Source organism: Amblyomma mixtum, chromosome 5, assembly GCF_055824585.1.
Source record: "Amblyomma mixtum isolate Tamu chromosome 5, ASM5582458v1, whole genome shotgun sequence".
NCBI classification, from domain to species: domain Eukaryota; kingdom Metazoa; phylum Arthropoda; class Arachnida; order Ixodida; family Ixodidae; genus Amblyomma; species Amblyomma mixtum.
The window spans coordinates 1724771-1743428 of NC_143016.1; the positions used below are offsets into that span (position 1 = coordinate 1724771).

The 18658-nt window shown below is 45.0% G+C and overlaps 1 protein-coding gene across 7 annotated transcripts; it reads left to right on the top strand.

The window, feature by feature from the left end:
- Positions 1-486: 486 nt before the first annotated feature.
- On the top strand, positions 487-18086 carry LOC149341113 (SURP and G-patch domain-containing protein 1-like). 7 transcript variants are annotated; one of them, XM_089542994.1, is made up of 12 exons: positions 487-589; positions 1199-1305; positions 1589-1766; positions 4002-4081; positions 5219-5342; positions 8235-8353; positions 9483-9653; positions 10660-10748; positions 12133-12289; positions 14068-14320; positions 15964-16093; positions 17976-18086. In XM_089542994.1, exons 2-12 carry the CDS (start codon positions 1290-1292, stop codon positions 18000-18002), a joined length of 1344 nt encoding a protein of 447 aa, XP_089399120.1. In that variant the 5' UTR covers positions 487-589; positions 1199-1289; the 3' UTR covers positions 18003-18086. The 7 variants fall into 7 exon arrangements, with proteins under 7 accessions (XP_089399120.1, XP_089399121.1, XP_089399118.1 ...); XM_089542995.1 differs by having other exon boundaries at positions 488-589; positions 1592-1766; XM_089542992.1 differs by lacking the exon at positions 487-589 and adding an exon at positions 640-1044 and having other exon boundaries at positions 5231-5342.
- Positions 18087-18658: the final 572 nt, after the last annotated feature.

Genomic DNA, 18658 nt, shown 5'->3' on the forward strand with positions numbered 1-18658 from the left:
GTCTTTGACTATGTAAGTCAATACTGCCTGCGGACTACATGGGTAAAGCGGCTCCAACACCTTCGTCGCAAGTTCGGCTTCTTCAGAAATGAAGTACAAGCCGACAACGCGAGGAAATGGGCCAAGGCAGTTAATACCCAAGTGTATGCGCAGGAGCGAGAGGCGTGGAGGGCTGCCATGGAGGGGAAGTCGACACTGGAAGTGTACCAGGCAGCCAAGCAGGACATCTGCGTTGAGAGCTTCTACGACAACAGTGTAGGCAGCCGCCTGTTGTTTGAGGCACGCGCGGGTGCCATGCCAACGCTTGTGTACCGCAAGCGCTTCGACACTACAGTCGAATGCACCCAGTGCCGAGCCTGCGGAGAGCACGACGAAACAACGGAGCACATCGTCCTACTCTGCGAGAAGCTGCCAACGCCACCGCACGAGGGCGCTACGTTTCCGCAGGCGCTGGGTTTCCGTTCTTCGAACGAGGGCTGCACCAACAAAAGGGATCTAAAAACGTTGGGCTGCACAGCGGACAGCGGATGCGGCAAACCATGCGGCAGTTGCAGCGACGAAGCGCCGATTGACAGAGTGGTGGACGCTGGTGCGACATTAGACCAGTACTGTTTCGTCGGTATTTGCGTGTGTGTTTGCCGCTTCGCGTTTGATAGTGGTGTTTTTATGTGTGTATCTATCCAGCCAGGGCACCTTTGGTAGGCGCCCGCCCGTTACAAAGGGAAGGCTACATCATCATCATCATCATCAGCGCATAGCGAGGTCTTCCGCTTCGTGCGTTTGTTTTTTTTTCCCTCCTCATGCGGGTGATGTTCATGTATGCGTTTTAACGATGTCGGCGTACAACCAGATACTAGAAAACAGACTGAAGGAGCTAGCCAAAGGAGGATCAGCGGTTGCCAAGCAAGAACTGCTGATACAGCAGAAGAAACGTGAAATCGAGGCCAAGTTCGCTCAGAAAACGCAGTCGCAGTTCTCTCCCGTAAGCCTAAAAGGCAAAGCGGTACCAAAAAACAAGACTCCTCCGGCGCCGCCGCAGAAATCGTACGTAATACATCGCACCTTTCACTTTAAGAGGCAGCAGAAATTACCAGCTGCAGTATTGTGGCACGACAAAGCCGCATGCGGCTACAGTTCATCGTTACTTGCTTTCGACATCGCCGGTCCACTGAACCGAGTGTTTGCCTCCCTTCTACAGGCGATTTGATGCGACTCCCAGCTCTCAAGCTGCAGCGGCACAGGTCAACAATTTCAAGAATGATGGGAGCTTTCTGGAGCAATTTCAGCGGATGCAAGGCATGAAAGGCGAGCTCTCAAAGGAAACTTGCACTGTTGTTGCTGCACGTCAATTAGAATTAAGCGCATTGTAAAGCAGTCAAAATATTTTATTACCAGTCTGATCTTTAGCACAAGCCATTTACGTATGCGTTCATACAGGCAGTAGCCTCCGGTGTGCACTTCCCTGTAAAGTCGCAAGTTGGCTGGTTTTCTGCAGTGATTTCGTTTGCGGCTTTGATAGCTACCTTTGTATCCGACATGATTTGTTTAAGCCAAGTATACTGAAGAAATTCTGTTTTTACCTCGACAGCAGCTTCAGCTGGCAGAAGTCAGGTGAAAGTAGAGCCACCGGACAACTCGAACTCGAACAGTAGTTCACAGCAAGGTTTCAGCGGGCAGCGAATAAAGACCGAACCTTCAGAAAAGAGTGCTGGAACATCGCAGCCAACTGGCCTCGTCATCAAGCTGCAAGCACCGGCCCCTGTCAAGTGAGCCTCTTATAACAACTCATTTGTGACAGCTGAATTTAATGACTAGCCATTTTTGGTTATTCTGCCTACTATTAGTCATCGGTTCACTTGCAGGAGATGCGTTGCGAGTGTGTAAAGTTCCACCGAATTGATGAATGGGGGTGACATTGCAGTTCTTGTTTTTTGTTAAACCGGGGGTACGCTTGTTAATTGTTTCGAAAAGAAAGGGGTGCCAACACTTGAGAAATCTGAACTTAGTTAAGCAATGAACACTCCAACAGCAAACTGTTGTTTTGTTATCTTCCATGTGATTGTACATGAAAGGCAGTTAACAGAACTGTGCTGATGAAAATTCTGCCTGTGCGTGTGAAAGATATTTACCTCCTGCTAATTTCCCCATAGATACGGTCCTGTATGACTTTGAAATAGCCTTCTACCATGTGCTTATCAGTTTGCACATCAGTGTTTCACACACATCTCAAAAATGTGCTCACTTGAAGAGCATCACCCACATTAGCACATCCAAGCACAGAAGTGATGTGGTACAGTGGGTCTTGTGTAGTAAAGCCAGCATGTAGGCAGAGTCAGCGCAGGCTGATACACAAAAAGGCTGCTGTCGTGCTAAACCCCTATATACCTTAATGCTATAGTTTCTTGTGTAGTAGTCTTCGCAAATTTTGTTTCAGGCTTCTCTATGCCTATTCTTGACCATTATCTTGGAAGTTGTAATAGACACTTTTAATGCTTACTAACATCGTTGTGAAGCATTTGATATTTACAATGGTAGGATAACTGTGCATGGCTTTGATGACTTCTTGTGATACATAAATATTTCCGTCCTGCATGTTCATTTAAGTGATGGTCACCATTTAGTTTTCGTCATAGTTTTTTTATGACGGTCACTTCATCTGTTCGTATTGCACACAGTGGTCCTGTGTGTTGTGGCCATCTTTACTCAGGAAGTCATGAACTTAAAGGAGTGGAGATGCCAAGCTTTCAGGGGTTATTTTCAAGTTCAGGGAACATATTGCTGTTCTGTGAGTGCATTTGACTGGTGGTTCTGTGTACTGCACTTTCTACATCATAGCCCGTGTTAAAAAATTTTGCTATAATGAATTTGAGCATATTGGGGCGTGTGATCTCCAGTTCTGCTTTTTCTACGTACTGTTATCAGCAAAAATAAAACAGAACCTGAGAGTTTACTGCATACTTGCTAATTGGTGGTAGTGATGGAGCTAAGGGCACTAGGATGCTGTTTACATTTATGTCAAGCATGTGGAGATTTCATTTCTAAATATTTCAGTGCAGATTTGTGTGCGGAGTGCACAGCATGAATGTTTGCGCTAATTTGCTGTAGTTTGGTGTAGTCTTTGAATATTTTGAGGATATCGGCAGCTTGCTTCAGTGCTCCAGGAAGGTAAATTAAGGCAGAGATGTATGAGTAGCGAGAGCTCAACTTCATGTGAAATTACCAAAAAAGCGAGGCTTTTAATCAAAGCAAAGCCTGAATACCACTTGCTCCTGAAAATGAGAGAAAGCCTAATGGAGTTGGCAGGAAAGAAAACAAATCTGATTTGAATTCTACAAAGCATGTGGTGGTTGTTTCTAAGTGGAAGTATGTGAATTAAAGTCTGCTCAACGCGGCAACTTGCTAATGAACAGTGACTAAGGTCGTAATAGTTCTGTCCTCATGAGAGCACTAGCCGCTGTGTAAAAGAAGACATTTTTACAGTGAAATGGACATGAAAATTCAATTGATTATGCTCTGCTGTTATAGTGAAATGACTGTTATTACTAGTAAGCATAACTGGAGCTGTATGGAACTTTTCGATGTCTCACATTACTTTTTTTTTGATGAAAATGGGTTGAGCTGCTCCAAAAAGAAACATTGCATCCGGGTGGTATAATCATACCATACATGTATTTTAGCTGGAAATATATATTTGAAAGTTCAGGTTACTAAATATCTGAGTTGAATAGGAATTTATTATCAGGAGATCATGAGTATTTATTTCGAGCTTTCTTACTGTGCAAGTGGTTTTCAAGGGTGCGACAAGCAGTATGTTAGGTGTTGGTTCTTGCATCTACTTCACCCTTGTTGAAATAAGCAAAGTATTCTCCTCAGCTTATCAGATTTACTGTGTTTTTGTTCGCCTCCTTTGCTTACAGTATAATGCTGTTTTTGCTTTTTCATGTGTGTGCAGAGCCTTGCTACGATAGGGCTTTACACCTCCCTTTTGTTTTCTCTCTCAGAACACTGCAGCCATCAGCAGTGGCTGAAAAACTGAAGGGTGATGACGATGATGAAGACGATGAACCTGCACAGACGAAAGGTATGCATTGGGTACTGAGCAGGCACAGAACTCTCTTGCTCTGAAACGATGTGTGGCTTTGGTAAACAAAAACAGGAGAGTAACACTATTTTTAAGATGTATGCATGTTTTTTCTGGTCGTTTCGTGTGAGTATTTCATATGCTCATGAATTGTTAATCACCACTTGGTAGACCTCACTGTTCTTTTTCTCTGCAGCGCTTTCTTGTGACATTTGGACGAAGTATCTTTACCTGTTTTTCATAAAACTACAGAATGACGCATTCAAAGAAACTCGATTTTATGAGGCAATAAATCTGAGCATTGGTTACACGTGTTCGACGCAGGCTCTGGTGATATCGCTTTTGTAATCTATTTCAGTTTGTGAAACTGATTATGTATTCTGAACACAAAAGCTAGTTGATTGGGCTCTGATAAAAGTATTATTCATTTTAAGCTGTCTAATCCTATGGTAGAAGGAAGTGATTTTGACACAGACCGTGTGACAAGTGTTTCATTAAAGGCTATGCCATTTCTTGCCTAAAGTCATTTGATCTATGCTCTGTGTAGTTTACATTAACGTGATGATGATGACACTGAGTTGATTAGTAGTTAATACATGCAGTGGGACCAGGTTACATTAGGGCTTGTCGGGGGCTCATACTGAAGTTACAGTGGACATGAAAGGAAGTGTGTAGAGAATTTGGCTGCTAGGGGCAGTACTTCAGAAGGCTGAAAAAATTGGAAGAGGATTGTGTGCAATGTTGTGAAGTCCTTGTTAACTTTTTCGAAGAACATGGTATGAAAGGAAGTCTTTCAAGCCTTTTACTTCATTTAAACAGCACTTCGGTAAGCTTTGTTAGAAGCCGAAACCTGATTATGTCAAATGCAAAAAAGTGACGTCAGGCGCATGAACCCATAACTTGTTTCTTTGTACCCATGAGCGAGCTTATGTAGGCGACGTTGTTTGCGGGTAGCCCGTGTTGTCTCTGAGGGAAGGGGGGGATGAGTGGTGTTTGGCGGTCTCTAAAGAGGTGGCGCCTGCAGCATGAGACTGCCACTGGTCTCTCTTCTCTCCCTCCGTCCCTGGTGGGGGCCCGCAGTGGGTGTGGAGGAGACCTGGTTGTGTGGTGTGTGTGTCTGAGAGGGGGCCCTGCCAGTTTCTTCTTCAGAAGGCAAGGCCGTCCAAGGAGCCATTGAGCGGGTGGCCATCTGTGTGGCCATCAACGGCCGGTCTGCCGAGGAGGCTGCCAGGACGGCCCATGCTGACGACCCGGCTTACGAGTAAGTGGCTCCCTCTTCCTGGACATCCTCTTTCTCCATGCTTTTGCTGGTTTGCTCAAGGAAAGGAGGCACTTGTCGACACACTGACAACCAGATGGCATTAGAGTGCTAATGAAGATGCATGGTCTTCCTACATATTGCGCTTCGCCATAGAAAGAATTGCTATAGAGTCAACGTTTGGTACATTTTAAAGGGTTCATATGTGCCTGAGAAAGTTAAAAAGCTTGCTGTAAATACCAGGGTTTATCTTTTCTACCAGGGATCCTCAGTCCTAGTGCCTTTACTAGATTTTGTGGGTTATTTAGGTGTCATCTGGGAAGGCCATGTGCAGGAGCCCATCATGTTTTGTAGTTAATCTTTCTAATGTGATTGATGACATGAATGTGGTCGGTTGTGTATGTTTTCTCAACACCAGTCTGTTCTCTCTGCTTATTGAAATCCAATGTTGTCCTCATACTATTTTCCATCTCCTCAAGTGATTGTCTTCAACGCAATTACTTTTGAGATTGCGTTTCTTGTAGATTAGTATTTTTTTGCATTTCTTTCATGCCTCTGATATACTAGAGGTCACAAGGCGCGGTTAATGTAGGTTGTCATTGTTTCCTAGCGTAGTATGTTCTTAGTGTTTACCTGCTGCGGTGACTTCACTGCATAGCTGCTGAGCCCAAGGCAATGGGACTGAACCTCTGCTGCAGAGGCCAAGTTTCAGTGGGGCTGAAATACTCGTGTACTGTGTGACATCAGTGTGCATTAAAAATCCCAGGTGGTGTCCTCCATTACAGCGCTCCTGCTCATAGCCTGTATTCAAACCGCTGCTTAACTGTACTATAGCATAGCTTATCTATGGAAGATCGATGTTGAAACTGCCATGATAGCTCAGTAGCTATTGGATACAAAGCACAAGTTTGTGGGTGAGAACCCAGCAGCAGCAGCTGTGTTTCGATAAGTATGCTCTTGTGTTTTGGTCCACATTGAAGAACCCTTGGTGGCTGAAATTAGTATAGTGCACCCTAATATGGCACGGTGAAGATCTGCAGGGCAGGTGTGTCCCCAGATTGATTGAAGATGACTTGAAGCACAATGAACGGCGACAGCCAGCTCACAGCACATAAAGTGTCAGGTCGTCATAAAGTGTAGGGCCAGGTTTGGGCGATACAAGCCATTCGGAGAGGATGTCTGGAAGGCTCATTGTTGCCAGAAAGTAGCGTATGACCCGGCTTTACACATCATGGACATAGAAATGCGCCTCCAGGAGAAGGAACCACAAGGTGAGCTCTGCTTGTTGAAAGGCGCTATGCCAGTCAGCTCAGGGAAGCCAACCCGAGTGGATGGCATGTCAGTGCATTCTGCTTGGTGGAGAGACGCCCATGGAGGTCAGTCAGTCCGTGTCGAAGCGGACGGAGACCAGAGGCATGTTGCTGTGGCTAGGTGAGCCAGGCAGCAGGAAGGAGCATCGCTGCTTGTCCGTAAGCATCAGCAGACAGCCAGTAACGGAGGTGTGCAGAACTCGGCGGGAAAGATGGCAGCTGACTACTTGGTCCTGGTAGTTAGAGGTCACCTTAAAATGTGGGTTAGGTGTCTCCCCACATTTATTGAAGACGACTTGAAGAGCTATGAACGGCTGCAGCTAGCTGACAACATGTGGGCTTTGCCTGAATACCCTGGTGCCTGGCCAAGCGCTCGCTAGAGCATGTAGTGGCGCTGCAGGTCTTTGTTTGCCTGAAAGTTTTACGAGGACTGTCTGAGTTCTCTGGCCACCCACGCAGAAAGTGATGACCATTTGGCGTTCACTCATTTGGGAGGTAAGACAGCGGATGTAGGATGGCACCTAGAGTAAAGAAAGCTGGGCTTCTAGGTGCTGGCACCAAAAGGGTGGCATCTGGAAGTGAATATCCGTGAGATTGTGGAAACGAGAGTGGCAGTCCATTGAAAGGTAGCTGGCCTCTAGCATAGTGGAGCCCAGGGTCACCACCGTATAGGAAAAAAACACCCAATCCAGTGATTGTCAACAAAAAACTGTCATTCAAGTGTGTGTATGTTTTGCGCAAGCCTTCTTGAGTGTATTTTAGTGCGAAAGCGCTACTGCATGAGGCCAAACCCAACAAAGAATCTTGTGGCGTCCCTGACCTTGAGGATGCAGAAAGAAAATAAATATTGCCGCGACTGGGTTCCGAACGCATGGCGGCACAAATAGATCAGCTTCACTGGCCCCCGCACGAGAGCACTATGCTATTGTCGCAGCCGATCATGCCTTGTGTTAAACTGCAACACACTCTCACGCTCTACATTGCACGTTGTCATATTTATCAGCTTCCATCTGTGACACGAACGGATCAGATCAGCTTGACCTCAATTAGAGCTTAGCCTGTATCTTAGATCATCACCAGACATGCCGACGACCCAGCAGAGTAAAACTACGAGCCAGCCAGTCTGAACACATGCTTTCACACTCCTACTCTAACTACTTTGAAACAAAAAATTGGCTCTTCGGGAGCTGAGTGCTACCTCAGCCTAAAATTTAAACATGCCATTCAGCTGTGCCACTTTGCAGCCTCGTCTTTGTTTTGTTGTGCAAATTCTGCCTCACGTCTGTTACTTTCGTACTCTGTTTCTTATTCTGTTATGGTTAAACTGTGTCACTCAGAATGATCTACAATTGTGGCAGGTTGGATAATGGACGCTTAAAGACATAGAAGCCTTTACTACCTTAAAATGATTTCATGCATTTGAGAACTACTGGCTTGCATGTTTGCTCTGCTCTGGGCTTGGAAACAGCCACTTCTAGCACTGCCAAAGGGAAAGCATCTTGTACTCTTGAAAAGGCGAGGTACACTTGATAGAGCTTGTGGTTTCCGGTTTTCTATCTACCATTTTTTTCTTGCCTTGATTCAGGTTCTTGAGGAACAAGGATGGGGAGGAGTACCGCCACTTTCAGCTGCGTGTCCAGGCCCTGTCAGCAGCCAAGCTGCGGGCAGAGGAATCAGGTGCACTGCCACCTTCAAGCCGGATCGGTCAGTGTTTCTCAAGTCTTGCAGCTCTGTCCTTTTCTTCCTGGGCTCTTGGATTGTGTGGGATGGCTGTAGCTGCACCATCTCTCAAATGGGATACCTGATGCGGTAGCTCAGTGGTAAGACGCTCCGCTGCTGAGCCGTAGGACCCCGCTCCAGTCGTGGCATGGCAAGGAAGGCGGAAGCTCACAGCTACAGCTGACTGCACTTGATGCAAGAGGCACAGTGCTGGAGGCATGGTTTAGAAACAGGGAGCGGGGTGTGACTTAGCACAGCGTAACAGTGGGGCCCTTCGTTTTGTGGTGTGAAACATGGTCTGACACAATTATTGTATCCTGAACAGGTTTCTTAAAAATACGGTTAAACCCAACTTCTACCTGAAAATGCCCTTTCAAGAGTGTAGTTAGTTGCCAGTGCACAGAACTGAACACGCAACAGAGAGAGTAGATGATGTCTTGTACTTATTCAAGGGTTGGGTTTGAAGTTATTGTTGGTGATTACCTCTTTCAGTGCTTGTCATCTATGACGCAGCTTAATCAGAAGTTAAGTTCAAGAACGGTGTTTTAGCAGTGAGAAGGCTGAACACAGGCACTTACTGAATTTCTTTATTATATCAGCCTCATTATATCAAGCGCTACCCACGCTAAAGACTGCCTGTTGCAAGGTCGTTGTTCATGTGAAGTTGAATTAATTTTTTCACAGTATTTTAAAGGCAGATGGCTCTAGCACAGCTGTTCTAATTAGTAAACATGAATTCTGATGTGCGTAGCAAAATAAGTGCAGGAAGTGAGAACAAAAATGAAATAGATCATTTAATAAACAGTTTCTTTGTGCAACCCGTCACTTCTACACAGTTTGGCAAAATATTGAGCAAAACTGTGAGTATTTTGTGTCCTGCATGAAAGTAACGTGAAAAGACCTAAATTAGGAGTTTTCTTTTTTTCCTTTAATAACCACCGTTCTATCCAATTTTACCTCTAAAAATGGCGTCCAAATTTTACCCCCAAATTCCGTGAAAAAATAGAAACCAAGTAACGAAAGTCCCTGTGTAACGCTAGTTGTGGGGTTCTCACATTACGCAGCACAGCACAGTGCATTCGGGGCGCCAACGCGGTTGGGGTTTGTACTGCAGATGCCAAGTCCCGGCAGCAGCAGCAGCAGGAGCAACAGCAAGGTCCTGGTGACAACTCTATGCGAAAGAGGAAACGCCAGAGCAGGTGGGATCCACAGCCATCATCAGATAATTCATCAGACTACCAGGACTTCGATGCTCCCAACGAAGTGCCGGCATTCGTCAAGGCTGGTGAGTATATGCCCTTGTTTTCTATTGTACGAGGCTCTCAGTCAAAGATTAGGCTGCACAGTTCCATCATAAAGTTTCGATGAAAATTCACTCTTAGTTCTTTTTTTTTTTTAATTTTGGCAGGGAATTTTGTTTGAATCTTTAATTACAGTAGAGTCTCGACGATGCCATTACGGTTGATACAAATTTCAGGATGATATTAATTTGTAGAATCCTCTGGCTGGAGCGCAGAATTTCTGATGTTCAGAACTCCGTCTCGTGCCACTACGGACCATACGAAGGCATTACCTGCAACTGCACCCTCGAGCACTAAGCGTTGCTTGCATATGTTATCACTAACACCTCGTTTGCCATTTGTGCACTGCGCATTGCAAGCAGTGAGCAGCAGCGGGTGGCCTTCACATCATAAGCATCAGTGCGGTAGCCTCAACGCCATGCATAAATCCAGCCAGCTTTGAACAAATCTGCATGAATGCAATTTCAGAGCTTCTGCATAAGGATTTTGATCATTTTGGATGACTCGAATATTTTTTAGTGACCCTTTAGTGACCCTGTGAGATTTGTATCATCGAAATTCTTCTGTATGTCTTACGCACAGTGTTGCGTTAGCACCTAGGCTACTTCCAGCTTAGCAAAACTTTCTTTTTTACTTTTTGCTGTCTTGTGCAGTTTTTGAAGAGGATTACTGGCACCAGAGGACGCTGCATAGGCAGTGCATGGTGCGATATCTGATCAAAGACTGCTAAAGCTCTGTTTTTGCCTCTTGTATACGTATTCTCGTATAGTCATCTTTTTATATTTCAAACGGGGCCGAAAATGTGTTGAAATTATAACGTTAGTTGGAAGAAAGTCAAGTTTAGTTTTGAATTAACAAGAGCTCAGTTTATACTATAAACTTTTATCAGTGCTTTAATATCCCAGAAAGGGTTGCACTATCTCGTGAAGTGTGCTGTTTGTTTTTATTTCTGGACTCTTCTGAAAGCAAGTGCCTTACATTGTCCTGCAGATCCTGGTTTGATTGCTTATGCAAAGCAAGTCTTCAGTTCCACTGACTTGACATTTGACCAATGGAAACAGCTGGAAGATCAGCGCAAAGTGAGATATACCAAGTCACCACCTTGTCATCACATGCATAGTCCAGTAACATGGACTGCTACAGTTGGGTACAACTCAAGGACGAAGCGGTGACTGTCCTTCAAAGGAGGCCTTCCAACCAGTGGTGTTGACCGATTGTCATAGCATCATGCTTAATCCCCTTGCACCTCCTAGTGTGACACTGCAGTGGCTTTCACGTGCAATGGATTAAGATTAGTGTCAAAACAACTTGTCAATGCATCGGCTGGAACGCCTCCTTCGGGGCCATTCATCGCTTCATTCTTGAGTTGTACCCGGCTGTACAGTGGATTAGAAGAACGTCAATTTGGACTAGATGGTGCATTATTCAAGACAGAAATGGTCACAGTGCTGCAGCAAGACGTACACAAGAAAGACTGACATAGGACATGCACTATTACCATTTCTGTTTCAAATATACAGTGGACTTTCTTTAAGACGAACTTTGCTTAACTTGTGGGGCTAATTTATATCACTGCTGGGACCTTCTCTGCAAATTTCATTATTCTAGAGTAAGTATGAAGCACGTCATGCAACCTTTAGCCAAAGATAATATGCTTGCTTATGAAAATTATTGTTCGGAAAGTAAGGGCAATTTTCCCAATTTTTGGGGGGCTATATGGCCATAGGAATGTTCAGACCACACAACTGTGGGGTTATTTTCCTTTCTTTTCCTATATTTTGAAAGAACGCTACCATATAAAGAATGGCATTGGTTTTTCGTTTTGCACCATTTATTTTGTTTTTACGGTTTTATTTATCTTTATATTTTTTTTTCCTGCCTTGGTGTGGTCTGAACAAGAGCGCTCGTGTTCAAGAAAGTTTGAAGCAAAATGGAAAGTGCTGCCCCTAATGTTATTCTCATTAGTTTTATTTGCTTTCACTGCTTCTTTTCAGTTTTTTTGGCATACGAAAAGCTTGCAACACTCAAAGACATAATATTTTGGATCCATTTTGAGAGTATAAAGGAACTAGGTTCAGTCTGGATGGCCAACAAATCAGAAATATAGCACTCAATCTGGATGCCATCATTTCTGTTGCTGAAAATGGAAATGGCTGCTGCGTTGCAACACCATCAGCTCGAAACAAGAATATTTGGAGACGATTAAAATATCAGATATTATAATATCAACTATCTCTTTGGCCGTTCAGGCGTCACAATGTCTCTTACTTTGCATACAAAGAACAAAGACCTCATGCTTGATTTAAATCGCAGGGCAGCTTTAACAGGAGTCTGTTTCTGAGAGACCTTGAATTAGCGCATGCTTTTTTCTGCTTCGGCAGGGGGCGTTGCCATGTTGCTTTCATCGCTTTCTGGAGTGATTTCTCCTGACTGGGTCTGTCTTCCTGTTTTGGGTGGGCGCAGATGCGAGCCCTCTTTGAGATGATGCAGGCCAAGAAACGAGCTGACGAGGCACGAGCCCGAGCTGGCAAGGTTAAGTACGAGTATGATTCCGACGAGGAGGTTGACGGAGGCACTTGGGAGCACAAGAAGAGAGCCATGGAAATGGAGAAGACAAAAGGTGCGTGGCCTAGTATTGCTGTGGTGACTTCACATTTTCCCTACTTTCTTCTGAGCGTGAAGACTAAAGGAGGGGAAACTTTGGTATCAGACTTCAATGTCCTCAGTGCAAACTCGTGAGGTCTGGTGGCGTGGAGTGCACCTATATTGCAGTTATACTTGATATGTCTTCGTAGGGTTAATTTCTACTCCCAAGACATTGATTCAGGACTTCCAAGCACGTACTGGTTCTGTGTAACTCACTTGGCTGTCCAGTTTCCATTCTATGACAGCAGGTGGCACTAATGCATGTTCTGTCAACCAGGGCATCACTATTATGCCTGCCTGTTAAAAAGGGTGAGGCTGCATGACCCAATTCAGTTCATTTGAGAGCAAAAATAAGGTTTACCGCACTAGCTTTGCCTAAGCTGTAGGGTAGTGCAAATGTTTCGTCATTTTGTGTTAGCAGGAGCGTGACAGATCAGAACGAGAAAATGGTGGGCCTGGAGATAAAAACGTGGTGGACATCGCTTTTGCTTCTGACAGTACAGTTAAGCCTGAATGTAACGAACCTCCATATGACAAATTCCTCGATACTATTACGAAGTTTCTCAATTCCCCAACGCTGTCCTCATCGCGCGCATTTGAGACCTCCATGTAACGAAGGTGTTGTGGTTTTTGTTGACCTTGATGTAACGAACTCACTACGTCGACTCTTTGTTAGCTTGTGCTGAGTTACAAAATTTGGGAGAGGAGCATCTATGATGGCAGCGAGCGACTACAGTTGACACAACATGCCAGGCTCCAGTGCCATCGGTGCAACTCCGCTGCTTTCACTTTTGGAATGTCATGCCACGTGGCTCTACAACAGCTCATGCTCAAAAGCAGCAAAAAATAATAGGGCATAGCAAAAAAGAAACAGCACGAGCAGCATGCACCCATTGCCGCCGCGCGGTTGCTCACGTGATTCTGCTGCCGACGGCTCTCGTGCATCGGGAGCAGGGACGATGGATAGCACTGGCGACACAAGGCAAAGAGTTCGTTTTCTGAGGCAGGTGTAGGCAGACTTAAGAAAGGGAACGTGCAGGAAGAAGTTTATGCGTCCGCGGCAGGTCTAGCGGAGGCGGCACGACCGCATGCATTCTCTCCTAACTCTGCAGCAGTGCCCTCGCCTCTCCTCTGCGTTTGTGACTTTGAGTCACAGATCTCATGGTAATTCCTTTTTCACCCGGTTATGGCTCTAGGCAGAGAGATAGTCACACAATAACCCCATTTGTCACGCGTAATTACTGTTTTCAGTATTCTTTCTTTTCACGAACAGTAATTGAATGGAATCTTCCAACCATTGATTAAGGTTAAAAATCATCTATATCGACATTTGTTTCCAGCATTGTTTAAAAATTCATTGCATATACTTATTTCCCAAAATGTTCAAGCTCGTTTAACATTATTTGTTTTTATGTTCTTTACATGCGGTGTTATGTTGTGTTTACTTAATGTTGTATCCCACCCTCCTAAAACCCCCACTGGGGGCTGCAGTATCTGGAAAATAATATTCTCCTTTCAAGTCTTCTCGCGATAACTGCATGTGATAAAAAACCCCGTACTTTTTTCAGTTTCCAAATATCCAGGTCTAACTGTACCTTTATTTGAATGTGAAGAACACTATGCAGTTGTTTGCTTGGTGTCTCATTGATGGGGAGTTTTTCTTGTCGCTTTTAATATTGTTGCAGGCTCCTGACTGCCACGCCTTTTATTACTGTGAGACATTGAAAGCTTTTATTGATTGTGCGCTTGCAGCTTGGGCTGACGAGCTGACAGTCATGGGCAAGGGCAAGCACCACATTGGCGACTTCCTGCCTCCCGATGAGCTGGAGAAGTTCATGGAGAAGTATGATGCACTGAAGGAAGGTCGGCCAGCCGACCTCTCGGACTACAAGGAGTTCAAGCTGACTGAGGAGAATGTCGGGTACCAAATGCTCCAGAAGCTGGGGTGGACCGAAGGCCAGGGGCTGGGCGCTGATGGTGGGGGCATCACTGCACCTGTCAACAAGTGCGTACCCTGTCCTTTATCTTGGATGACCTTTTTTCTTGAGCTCCCACAGCTGGCAAAGGCAGTTGTTTAAGCAGTATTTTGGGCTCTGGTGCTTCAGACACTTTGGCATAATCTGACGCGGTCTTTTATTGCTGTGTGCTGCAGTACAGTTGGACACTGTTACAAGAGGCATGGATGTAACAGACAGTCAGATATAAGAGGCACTGTTTGCCCACTTGTTTGGTTGCCCTATTTCTCCCATTAATTTGACCTTTTTGTAACAGACATCGGACGTAGAAGACAGTCGGTTGTAAAGGACAAGTACAGTTGAATCCTGCTTCAATGAAATTGATGGGAACTGCAACTTGAGGAAAGAGAAGGGGTAATAATTCTCTCAATTCAGGGTAGGGACCTCAAAACTGTGCCATAGTTCAAGTGGAAGCTGCGTAGTCATGAAATCGGGCCAGAACATTGACAGATTGGGTGGGATAGTTCATGAACAACATTTACTTTCCAAAAATCTGTCAGCTTCAGTCTTTCGCCGTTTCGAAATCAGTGCCATGGCACGATTTTTTTGGTGCTGCGGTAGTCTCGGACAGTGGACATATTTGCATAATAAACACACCCGCTATGTTTGCTATCAGAACTAATAATTTTTCCGCATGCCTTTTAAAAGCACCCCTTCTTTCGTCCTGCGAAAACCCGTACTGAGACCACACTGCCTGGAGGCATTTCAGCGTGGACTAGGCACACATGAGCCCGCGCCACTGCTGGTTGAGTAGTTGTCACATGCACCTCGAAATCAACAACATGCCAGAAATGCGGTTGCTCTGATTCTTCGAAGACATTTCGCAGTGCGCGGTGCAAGAGCAGCCTTCCCCATGAAGTGATGCGCCACTGCTCTGCGGTTGTAGGTGCACCGCAAGGCTGTGAGACCTAGGTTGCACTTCCCGAGCAACCTCTCGCTACCTGCCATTAATTTCACTGCCACCTGCTACAGTGGTCAGTTTGCTCACAATCCGGTGGGCAGGTTGTGACTACGTCACATGGTCACGTGACCTAGGTTGTCGGAGAGGCTGGTTGCACCGGCCGCTCTGGCTGCGAGGCTTCGAACGGCCGCCAGCACCGTTGTTTGAAAGGGGCGAACATTCGCAGCATGGCAGCGCGAAGCACAGGGAAGCGGCGGCCAGAAGCAGGAGCGAAGCGACGCTGCATGGGCGATGTTGCTGCACTTGACTCGGTCACGTGCGTTTCTAAACTGTTGCTTCTTAAATGACACTTGAGGCTGTGGAAGAAGACGCTGTGTAGTCAGTACCCAGTTAACTTCTAGAGAGCACCCTCAGATCCATGCCATCACTAACAACTGCTTTAGTAGAGACCCTGGTATAATAAGATTTTTGCTGGTCCGAGTCATTTTACCTACTATAGAAGGGTTGTATTGTACTCTTTTGGTTGTAAGGCACTGTCCGCGAAACATGTTCCCACAAACATTTCCTACAAGGACACTCTAATGGCGAAGTTGCAGCCGTCCGTTGCAGTCAGCAATTTTGTCGCCCCCTGTTTAGGGTGACTAACTTACCTCAGACGATTGCATAGCAGTTGATGTCCAGTCCACCAAACCAGGTTGTCTGAAGCACTGTGGTGCAATGTGCACTGTGCAGGGGCCTTCAGCCTGTCGACAATGCTGGGCTTGGTCAGGGCCGGCCCGATGATGTGCAAGCTGGTGACGATGAGTACGAAGCATACCGTAAGCGGATGATGCTTGCCTACCGGTTCCGTCCAAACCCTCTGGTATGGCACTCTGCTTTCTTTTTTTTGCATGCAGTGATGGTCATTATTGGAATGTTGCAAGGTATGAAAATGGCCCCCTATCCAACATATGGTGAATGGCGGGCTCCAAGAGACAGTATTTACCTGAATGTAGTGCGACCACATTTGCAAGTTGAGGGTCGCTTTCGCAGGTACAAAACAGTACAAAGGAAAAACAAAAGTGCACAGATGTAATGCAAGCAATGAGACAGCAGTAAACTGGAAGTTGGGGAGAAATCTTGAACAGCAGTACCTGAAAAGTTGGCATTCCTTCGCAAACATTTCATGTGCTCCTTCTTTTTCAAGCGAGCCATGCAAAAGATTCTGAGAGCTGGCTCATATGAATGTAAGCATGGTGTCCTTCTGAGTTGTCACTTCATCGACTGTGCCTTTCAGAGGCCTTGTCATAAAAACAAAACTTCTCATTTTCTACACCGTGTAGCGAGTTGTACTCGTCAATTGTCATTGACCATTATAGGCAGCATTTAACCAAGTCATTGTCTTACATGCAGAGGTGAGGTGTAGAAAAATTGCACCGTAGCATGAGAGTTAAATGTTGACGAAAACTCAGATACTGTGCTTTTTGTGGTAGTAAGGTAGCATGATATCGATTTTATATTGCACAGAAGCAGCCGCAGTACTGTAAGTTGAATTTGTTTTGTGTCCTTTTAATTTTGTGGGGGGTATAAACACCAGAAAATATCAATAATAAAAGCAGATCAAGTCAGCTCTCATGATTGCGCTCCATGATGTTTCTGGATAGACTACATTGTTTCAGCAAATGACCAAAATGACCTCAACGAAATAACTGGTGCACCCGGTGGCTGATGACATTAAACATTTCAAAATGCAAGTACATGACAGTATCACATAAACGCAATAGCTTAAATTATCAGTATTCTTTAAGGTCAATTCCCCTAACACAAGTCGAGTCCTACCGGTACTTAGGAATAACAATCATTAGCAAACTTTCATGGTCCGAGCACATCTTAAACATAGTAGCTGAAAGTTCGAAATCGCTCAACAGACTGAGAAGGTACCTAGCCGTGTCCCCTCCATTCATCTGCAAACTGGCTTATGAAACATTCATTCGTAATAAACTAGAATATGCCTCACCCATCCGGAATCCGCACCAGTCATACCTAATTGAAGCATTAGAATCAGTACATAGTCGTGCAGCCCAATTTATTACTTCATGTTATGATCGCAGGACCAGTGTTTCTGCCATAAAATCATCGCTTGACATACCGCCACTGTCTTTTCGCCGTACAATTTCCCAACTCTGCCTTTTCCACAAGTTATACTACAGTTTTCCTCAATTGCACTGCACACTTCTACTCCCTCCCAATAGAACATCTTGTCGTCTTTTTAACAGTCTGAGCCTACAGTGTTTACATGGTTCCACGAATGCCTTTCAAAAATCCTTCCTGCCATCCACCATTGAACAGTGGAATGAGCTGCCTGAGGCAGTTGTAACTGAGCGCAATCCAAATAAATTCAAAACCCTGCTATTATCTTATCTTTATCCTTAGCACACTTACAGCGTAATGCCCGACACTTTTGAGTACCACCTCTGCACGTGTTACATTGTTGTACCTTTGCCTGCAAATCAGTGTTCCCGTTTTCCTCCTCTTGATATAGCGTGATGGCCACAGTGTACCTGTGACTGTTCTCTCTTTCATTTTGTAATACTCTTTTAACAATTATTTCACCTTCTTCACTGTTATAATTCCAACTGTTCCTATTGTTTGTGATTTCGTTTTTTCGCTCCCCCCTTATGTAATGCCCCGCCTAGGGGTCCTTAAGGAAATAAATGATGATGATGATGATGGTTTAATAGTCCTTTATTGTGTTTGTCTTCCAGAATAATCCAAGACGACCATACTACTGAGGCTTTGTGTCCAGCAAAGTTGCGAGCCATGAATTATCTCTGTAAATACTTTCAAGCCATGTGGAAATAAAAACCCAACGCTCATGCCTTTCTTCTGTGGTTGTAACAATAAATGTTGTAGCTGTTTAATAGTCTGAGGTTAATGGACCTGAATATTGTAAGGAAAGTTTACTCAACACTTGATGAGCTTAAATGCATGCCATATTTTCTTGCGCATAACTTGCACCAAAAATTAAAAAATGCAGTCAGAAAGTCGTGGTGTTGGTTTTATTCAAATTTTGGTGGGGGAAGGAGAGTGTGGAGGGGGGGGGGGTTGCTTGTTGGCAACATACTGCATCCCATACAGTGTCTGCAGACTCCATCGTCATTGATGTATGTCAAGTGGGCTAGTGGCCAACAAAGGACTGTATGCTAAATGAGTGGCCGACAGACTTCGTGTCCTTACACCAATGGATCGCGTCCAAAGGTTGGACATTGCGCTATTGTGCGAGTGGATAATCGATGCAAGGAAGGCAATCCCAGCCTACGGGGTGTGCAAAGGAAGTATGCAATTAGAAGCAGCCTGTACAGATAGGAGTACAATGACGTCTTTTGACAGTGGCAAAGAAGCCTAAAAAAACTGCAGTGATAGTGATGATTGTGGTGAATGAAACATT

Bases quoted from the DNA above. Each gene is read 5' to 3' on its own strand.
- LOC149341113 (XM_089542988.1), top strand. From the start codon at position 833: ATGTCGGCGTACAACCAGATACTAGAAAACAGACTGAAGGAGCTAGCC. The intron at 1,767-4,001 runs GTGAGCCTCTTA...TTTCTCTCTCAG, and splicing joins CAAGCACCGGCCCCTGTCAA to AACACTGCAGCCATCAGCAG. The intron at 8,354-9,482 runs GTCAGTGTTTCT...TTTGTACTGCAG, and splicing joins GCCACCTTCAAGCCGGATCG to ATGCCAAGTCCCGGCAGCAG.